Source organism: Elephas maximus, chromosome 13 (genome assembly GCF_024166365.1).
Source record: "Elephas maximus indicus isolate mEleMax1 chromosome 13, mEleMax1 primary haplotype, whole genome shotgun sequence".
NCBI classification, from domain to species: domain Eukaryota; kingdom Metazoa; phylum Chordata; class Mammalia; order Proboscidea; family Elephantidae; genus Elephas; species Elephas maximus.
The window spans coordinates 92335128-92344183 of NC_064831.1; the positions used below are offsets into that span (position 1 = coordinate 92335128).

At 41.2% G+C, this 9056-nt stretch overlaps 1 protein-coding gene across 2 annotated transcripts in view; it reads left to right on the forward strand.

The window, feature by feature from the left end:
* ASB7 (ankyrin repeat and SOCS box containing 7) overlaps positions 1-3776 on the forward strand; it is a 64721-nt gene extending 60945 nt beyond the window's left edge. For both annotated transcript variants that reach the window (XM_049905493.1, XM_049905492.1), the window contains one exon: positions 406-3776. In XM_049905493.1, the coding sequence (XP_049761450.1) occupies positions 406-545 (140 nt within the window). In that variant the 3' untranslated portion in view covers positions 546-3776. The remainder of the gene's footprint in view (positions 1-405) is intronic.
* Positions 3777-9056: the final 5280 nt, after the last annotated feature.

Below are 9056 nucleotides of genomic sequence, written 5' to 3' on the forward strand. Positions count from 1 at the left end.
CACACAGTCACCCAGCATGTGAGAGCCCTAGCCAGGACAAGAGTGCAATTTTTCTGATTCGTCCAGAAAGAACAGCAAGCTGAGAATCAGAAGAACTGGCCTCCGTCTCAGTCTAACGCCTTACTTGGTTCTCTGACATGGAGCAGTTTACTAAAATCTCTGATTCTTAGTATCCTCATTTGTAAAATGGAGATGAAAGTGTCCACCATCCCAGGGTTGTGAAAAGGATTATGTGAGACATCCGAGGAAGGTACCTAGGCCGCTTCCTTTAGTTGACGTTTATCCAGTGCTTTGCGTGTGAAGTCACTTCCCGGAGAAATAAGTTAATTCTTTTCAGAACCTAAAAGCTCACCTTAAATATTTGTTTTACAGCTTTGTAACATTTTCTTTTTTCTGTTTTTTTAGGGCAGCCCAGAAACTTGCAGGACCTGTGCCGAATTAAAATTCGACAGTGTATAGGCCTTCAAAACCTAAAGCTACTTGATGAACTACCGATTGCCAAGGTCATGAAAGACTACTTAAAACACAAATTTGATGACATCTGATATTCACAGAACTGTGAGCGGGATTAGGAGTTATATTCCAGATACTTAAAAGGCTTTTTGCCTTGCACAAAGTATATCCTATGCAATTTCTGATTTGCTGTGAAGTCAGAAAGCAGGTATACACTTTTAGGCTTTTTTGTTTGTTTGTTTGGTTTTCATTGTAGGGGAGGGGTTTTTATATGTATAAACACACACACCACGTGCTCGAAGGTCTTAATTTGGTTTCTTGGTCCAAGTTTACGAGGTCCAAGCTTTCTATACAATATTGCATTTAGAAGAATCGTTTTTCTAAAATGAAACAAGCAGGTTCAGGGTAGAGAACTTACTCTTTCCAAATTATTTCTGGTTTTATTGGCGTCCATTCTAAACCAGCAAAGCACTTGTTAAAGTAACGTTTTGAGGCCCAGTTTCACCCAGGGGGTCCTGTGTTGTATTGGAAGATGCCCTGAGAAATTCCAAAAGTGATGCTGTCACCTCATTCATTTTTAATGAGTATAAATTGGCTGTTTCAAACTGTTCTTTTCCTAATTGATGTAGCTTTCGGACAACGTAAATCCAAAACCTCTGCTTCCCTGTTGGTGTGCTCTTGTTTTTAACTTATTTTTTTAACAACTGTAGTACACTACCCAGAGACTTTGCGTCTCAACTCTCTCTCTAGCTGAATTGTGCTTTTAAAAAATTAATGGGAAAAAGAGATCACTTTATAAAGCCAGTGTATTCTGTTTTTCAAACAGTGCCTCCTGTGCAATACCCTTCCTGGTGTATTTTATCCAGTATTTCCTTTGGTGTCCATCATTCCACAGCCAGCTTCGCCATGCCCGTGAGAGCAGGAACCATGACTTTCATTTTCATCGCAGAGCCATAGTATGTCAGTTGCCATTTCCATTTTAAGCTTTACTTTTTACTTCACTTTGGACAGAAAATTTCACATCCTGGTGGTAGAGTATTCCCTAAAAATAGCCCCAAATATTGTTAAATCATTTGGCTTTAACAGTTAAATAATTTGGGACATTTTCATGGTGTTTCTTTTCTTCCCAGTTTAAAAAAAAAAAAATTAAAGAGTAAAATTTCTAATGGATGCACATTTGTAAGTCTGGTTAATTCCTGGTATGCTAAGTAAACATTTCCAATCTGTTTCGAGGTTACACAGTGAAACTCTTCAGGGGAGTGACCGTATTTTCTGGGTTGATCTGGCCTATGTTTGCAGGGTAAACACGGATATGATAAAGTGTCTGTGACAACAGAATAAGTTTCCAGAGGCATCAGGGCTTGAAGATGATGCTATTGGAAATGTGTTCTGTGCTTGATTTGGCCTTATCTTAGCTTGAGAAAAACCTTCTCAAATGTCCAGTATTGTTCTTAGTGCTTGAAAAACATCAGAATATTTCCACATCAGTGATAAATTTGCTGACAGACATTTATAAGATGAAGGGCTTCTCTTCTCTGAATGTCTAGCTTTAAGTCATTGAGCATGAAATTATTTCAGCTGAGAGGTATAACTGAGACCAGAAATGAGAGGAGTCTGCTCTAGCTTCTGTTTTCAGAGCCAGCAGTGATCATTTCCCAGGTAGAAGGTGTGTCCTCTTGGATGCAGAATAGCTGTGGCATTGGACAGTCTGGCCTGCTGCGCCAAGACGGGGCATAGGTGTCTGAAGAATGGGCAGCTTCGGAAAAAGGATGACCTTGAGGATTGCTGGTGTGGTCCGTGGGCTCTTTTGCAGGCAGGCAGGCAGCCAGCCAGCCAGCCAGCCAGCCAGCCAGAGTGTGGCTGGTTTCAAAACCATCCCCAAACTGTAACTTGAGCCTAATCGATAGGAGTGGGTGGTCTGTCCTTTCCCCAGTAAAAGTATCTCGAAAAAGTTATCTCCGAGTAAGAGTTCGTTGTGAAGAAAGGGGCAGAAGTGTGTCCTCACTCTTTAAACAATACCCAGGTCAGGGTTACGACACAGTAGCGGTGTCCAAAAATAGTCACTTCTTCCTAAAACCCCAGGTCCAGGGAGATGAGGAGGCAGGAGGGTGCCTGGGAGTCCTGCGCTCTGAGTAGAAATGTTAATTTTACATTTGCACAGGGCCTGTTTCCTCACATGTGTGTATTACTCAATTAGTTTCCAATTATTTTTTTTCCCCAACCGTTCCAAGGTTTCCAAACTGCGTTAGCCACTGAGCTTGAGTCAGGAACTTCCAAGTAAAAAGGTCAGATTAAGATAAATTCTTTGTTCTGTTTTGCTGCTGTGACTTCAGAAGAAATTATGAGAGCTCTTCCTGGAATTGGCATTTCTATTCAATGAAGAAATAATTTCATTATTTATTGTTTGAACTTCGGTTTATTTGGAGACTTAAAAAGGATGCTTTATTTTTGCTATTAATAAATATCCCAATCACATGTCATACTTAATAATACCTAAAATGTCTCGAAGTTGGTTGCTGGTGGAATACAGGGGTGGATGTGTAGGTCTGTGTTTGCATTTGATGGTGAAGCATTTTGGGGTCACAGAATGAGTAAAGAGAGCAAGTATCTTCAGAAAATCAATTGATTGGTTTTTCCAGAATCTTGACTAAAATGTTCAGAGCATACCAAATTTGTCATTGATCCTTCTACATTTCTTTTAAAAATTTATTATTTAAGCCTATGGCTAAACCTTTATAAAAATATATTTGGCAGATACACCAAAGAAACCAGCTCACAAAAGATTATAATTATTAATGAACTGCAAACCTCATCTTTTGAGTTTTTTTTTTTTGTAAATATTTGTGTTTATAAATGTACAGCAGAGTAAGAGTGTTTTTTAGATTATTTAATTTCCATATTTCTAAACTATTTACTACAGAATAATAACCCATGCTTGTTAGTTTGGAAGACTCGATCGACTGTTTTGTTTTTTAATCCATTCTCGTTCGTGCTCGGAACGGCATTTCCACTGGAGAAGTCAGTGTTCTGGCAGTAGCAAGTGCACAGCTGGAGCGGGATGGAGACTGGTGTGATCTGTCGGGTACCCCTCTAAGAGGCAAGAATGTGTGCTTTAATGACCAGAGTGGACCATCTGAAATCGAGAGTCTCACTTTCTGCAAAATCGCTTATTAGCCCAGAATGTGATTGGGATGAGGACGTTTGCCCAAAATCTAGCTTTCATGTAACTCCTCGTGTGTTATTATCACAATGTATTTTGTTCTTCCTTTGTAATGTAAGTTTTGCTTTGGGTCAATTTGAATTAAAAAAAAAAATTTAAATCTGGTTGAAAACATATTGGACTTGGGTTTTATTTCTGGTCTGTCTGAACATTTTAATATTTCCAGCTGCTCGTGAAAGGAAACAAATCTGTTTTTGATTCATCAGCATTTTAGATCTCTGAGAATTGTGTAAGAGTGTGATACAGAAAACATCAGCACTTAGATAGTCATCCATGAGCTGCTTCTTACTCTCCAGTTTGTTTAGTGCAAATACCATCACACTCCCGGGCTGGGCTGTGTGCCTGCCTGCCTCACACGCACTCACCCACCGAGGGCAGGGTTTGGCCCACAGCAGCTCTAAACACAGGAGAATAAATGCAGTCAGAGCAATGAATTTGAGTTCACTGACTAGCCTGCAGGAGATAGAAGCAAAACTACTTTGAATTTCACCCCTCCTCTATGTAGCATAGATACGGCTTGATCCGAGAGAGACTGCAAACTGGTATGAATCATGGTGTGTTAAAAGAAAGGGAGAATAGACTGTTCAGCACCAGAGACTACACATTGCAGATATAACCTTGTTGCAGACTTACCCAGGGTTTAGCATCCGTGCAGGCCAGAGATGGGATATTTGAAACTATTTCTAATGATCAGCAGGGGAGTTCAGATTTGAAAAAGAGCTGTGTTGCTTGGAAATCTTGAGGTCATTTCTTCTCCAATATGATGTAAGTAGTGTATTGTTTTTTCAGCTGAAAGGCGGTTTACAAAACTGGTTTACTAGCTATTGACAAAGCAGATTGTCTACTTGATAAAATATTTCCACATCCCATGTAGTTGGGTATCAGAGATGAAAGAAAATGTGTTTGTATCATCTGCCTATGTTGATGTAACTCAGCGTAACTCTGTGTGTTCTTTAAAGGATAAGCAGTAAAGGTTTACAAATTTTGACCTTAGAATTTATATTAGCTTAAATACCAGTAAAGTTTCTAAACATTCACTGCCAGATTCTGAGATTTAGGCCTGAGGCGATGTAGACTCTTGGAATCTGAAGATGGTTTTTCTTTAGTCTACCCTTTAGCTGTTCTGCCATTACCTATTGGTAATCAACACAGAGGCTCAGCCAGCATATGGGCGCTGCCAAACTCCATGGCTCTCCCTGTACACTGGTAAATAGTATTCAGTGTTTTGTCATATATTTGTTGAAGACCACGGTGCATTTTATAGATACTTGTCTTCTAGAAGAATGTTATAATTCTTGCCAGCACTCTGAATGATATTTGAAAAGGCTGAGGCAGCAATGTGCCTGTGGCCCTTGGAGGGATCCTCAGCGTGGCCCTAGAACCCAGACTCCTGGCCCTGTGGCTGTGGCGCCTGGTCTCGTTGCCTGAAGGAGTATCTTTCATGTGAGCGTTCAGATGTATATTCCTTTAGCGTCATTCATTCAGCTGTGCCTGGAGTCCCTCGGGCTGGGTTTCAGTTGTGTGTCCACAAGCTGCGACTTGTCCATTCTGAATACCCACAGGCTATGGGAAATAAAAGGATCAGATTAAAGCCAATCATTTGTTTTCCTGCAGCTATGACCTTTTTAAAAGACCACATAATTGTTTGTGGTTATTATACATAGGTTTTAAATTAAATCTCAGTTTGTTCTAGTATCTTTAAAATTCACTTAGTACCTTTTTATGTTTCAAAATGTGATTTTAATTAGGAAATTGTTTAAATTAATATCATTGTTATTTATTTTGTATGGTGGCGCAATGGTTAAGCATTTGGCCACTAACTGTAATGTTGGCAGTTAGAACCCACCCAGCTGCTCTGCAAGAGAAAGGCCTAGTGATCTGCTCCTGTAAAGATTACAGCCTAGGAAACCCTATGGCCCAGTTCTACTCTGTCACATGGGGTTGCTGTGACTGGAAAGGACAGTACGTAACAAGAAGCAGCAGCAACAGTAATGAAGTGATTCACTTCTCTGTGAAATAGAACATTTTATAGAATCATAACATTCTTCTAGAAGACAAGTATCTATAAAATGCATATGGACAGTGGGATTCAGTTGAAGTTGAGAAACCTGGTCATATGAGTAGATGACCCTGTGTGACTGAAACCAGGGTAGTCCACCTCCGGAGATTCCCTGTTTTATCTGCCACATTTCTCTTGCTGCTCCGTCTTGAGCTAATGTTGCTTTTCTTCCTCTCTGATAGTTTTGGGTCACGTCACAGCTCAGTTTTCTTTTTGATGACCAGAAAAAAAGCACTTGCAGGTTTGGACTTACTGTTCATGATCATTTCAGATTTCTGTAGAGGTTTCTAAATGTTCCCTCTCTTAATTCTGGTCACACAGCCCTCTAGTGATGTACTAGAAGTGTGGACTTCTCCCCGTGTTGCTTCCATATGCTGATTTTTGAATTCCCAAACTACCTCACCTGGCTAGAAATATAGCTTAATGTTTTTTTGGAATGAACAAATGAAGACTGCTTAGTAAATTAGTCCATTTTCCATCTTGGGTAGTACCAGAGAGGAACAGGTAATAAACGTTTTTCCCAGGTTTATTGCCACTGTTCTTACATCATCTGCTGTGAGTCTACTAGGCTGTGAGCTCCCTGAGGATAGGCCCTGGGTCTTACTTGCCTGACTCTCAAACAGTATTTGCTGGAAGAATTTGTTTTCCAGAGCTTTAGCTACATGTGGCTGTTGGTCACCAGCATGTAACTGTGTTCTTTCAAACCTACAAGGAAACCAGAGGCCAAGCGGATGACAGTTATCAGCATATCCTAGTCCCAAACCTCAGATAAGTGTAGTTCTCATTCTTGCCAGTATTGCCTTTTCTGGTCCTTCTTCCCTGTGGCTCCCTCCCACCCCCACCCCCATCATAGTCACTGGGTAATGAACCTTCATGATGAATTGTCCCATTGGCACTGAGGTGGCATACTTCAAAAGCAGAGAGCACTGAACTCTGGTAGCAAGAAATTTTATCCCTTGGGAATCTCCCTCCCTGAGCTCCCTTAGTGCTTTGGGCCTCTCAAAGGTTTGACTACAGTCCACCTGGAGGCAGGACAGCGCGTGCATGTGTGGATGTGTGAGAAAGAGCTCTGTTCTGATTGCGCTCTCCTGGGTTCTTAGAGCAGCAGATGGGAGCTGAGGCAAGTGGAGGCCCTGACCCTCCACCCCCCTACATGCTCTTTCCCTGGTTTTCCATATACTGTCCAAGCGTTACCATTTTTTATGTGCTAGGAAAGCACTCGTGTAGCTAGTTGTCATTTTCTATTGTCAGTTGTACCTGGAACCACATGTTCCTAACCCATTTCGGTTCTCTGTAGTGTCTGTCACTGGCACAGCACCTGTCACATGGTGGGTGCTCTTCACGCTCTTTCAAATGAATCAATCATCTAATCCAGACCCTTCCTTTTACAAGTAGGAAAGCTGAGCAATTGAGAATTGACATGATTTAGTAGCTACAGCCATGCATTTAATTACTTGTAGGGTAGGAGCTAGAAAGGGATCCCTGGATGGTGGTAACAGTGAACAGTTATGTGCTGGACTACTTACCCGGAAGGTTGGTGGTTCAAAACCACCCAGAGGCTATCTTCCAAAAGGTCACAGCCTTGGAAACTCTGTGGAGGAGTACTACTATGTACCCATGGGGTCACCATGATTCAGAATCGACTCGACAGCAACTAACAACAACAGGAGCTAGAAGAAACCGGGCCTTCTCAACCCCTTGCCTATCCTTCAGCTCTCCCTGGATGAGAGTGCCTCTGCTCTTGCTTGCATCTCTTGTGTTCCATGGAACAGAAATTGACCCACTGTATACAGAGCAGTAATGGGAGAGTTGCTTCTGGCAAGAGTTGGCAAGGCTCAGGATTTCCTATGCATACTTTCTGGATTTAAAGCCCACATACCCATACCACTGCCTGTTACTTCCTATGAAATGTTTTGTTGGCATTTTATCTTAACCTCCACAATGCCTTCTTGAGTCATCTTAACTGAAAGGAATCAGTTTAGATTCGGGGTGCCGTTTGCCAGCCTTGTGAGTGTGGCAATAAGAATTCCTTCTGGTCGTGTTGTGTTTTTGCTTTGCTCTGCATGCTTATGAGTTGAATAATCGAATACAGCAGCCTACCTTTCTTTTTTCCTTTCAGCTCTTACTACAGATAGCTAAGAGATTGATATACCACCCTCCTTTTATTTGTTTTTTTAATGATCCCTCGCATTTATATGTGTACATTGAGATTTAAAAAGACTTGGAAGATTAGGCAGAGGAACTTGGATATTTTGTCTTAGAAATAAATTTGAATTATAATAAATATTCTTGTATTAAATAACAACTCCTTAATTGTTGTGTACACTTTAACTCTTTCATGATCTGTGAGATATACAGTTGCCCGCCCACTTTTTCCAGCTCTTAGGTTTTTTGGGAAGCAGCTTTCCCAATGACTGCATGACAGAGGGCTTTATGACTGTTTGAAACCAAACGAAAGAGTCATGTGCTACAAGTTACTGTTTCTACAGGGTATTGTATGAGGTATGTGTGTTTTGGGTAGAAAAATTTTATGTGGGAACACATGTCCCAGGTGATGCCAGTGGACCTCTATGAATTTTGGGGTTCAGCTTAGTTGGACTGTGTATTGTCCCATTGGACTCGGTAGGCTTGTGAAAGGGGGCAAGCAAAAAAAAAAAATCCCTGCTACCTACACAATGATTCAGCGTGCGTCCATTAATGAAAACACATGGCAACAAATTCAAAGTGGAAAATAATAGGGTCTTAAAAGGGTTAAAATGGACATTTGTTTATCTGGAGGCTTCTCTGGTGTTTAATGTGCTGGGTTGTTAACTGAAAGGTTGGAGAATGGAGTCTACCCAGCGGCACCTTAGAAGAAAAGCTTGGTGACCTGAAAAATCAGCCACTGAAAACACTTGAACACACACAGGAGGTCACCATGAATCAACCTAATTGATAGCAGCTGGTTTTTTGGTTTAAGTCTTTATCTGGTAAGTAAAGACTCAATTGTGGTGGGCCAAGTATAGTTGCTGACTTAGAGAATGTTAAGACTGGGGTAATGAATGATGCTCTGTCCCACAAGGTACTGTTGGCTCAAATAATCTATCCGTAGAAAATTACAAGGCCCTGTGGTTAAAATCACTGTGAATATGCCAATGACAGGACGGCTGTTTATCTTCTACCTTCTTGTTAGACCCAACAAGGGGTAGATTTTGAAGTTCTTTGTCTCTATCCCCTACCTACCTTGCAGGTGCTTCTGGGCATGAGTTTTAGGGCCTCCACCTGCTGAGTTAACATCAGTGGGGGAGAGATGAAAATCCCTTGCCTTGGGCCTCACCTTGCTGG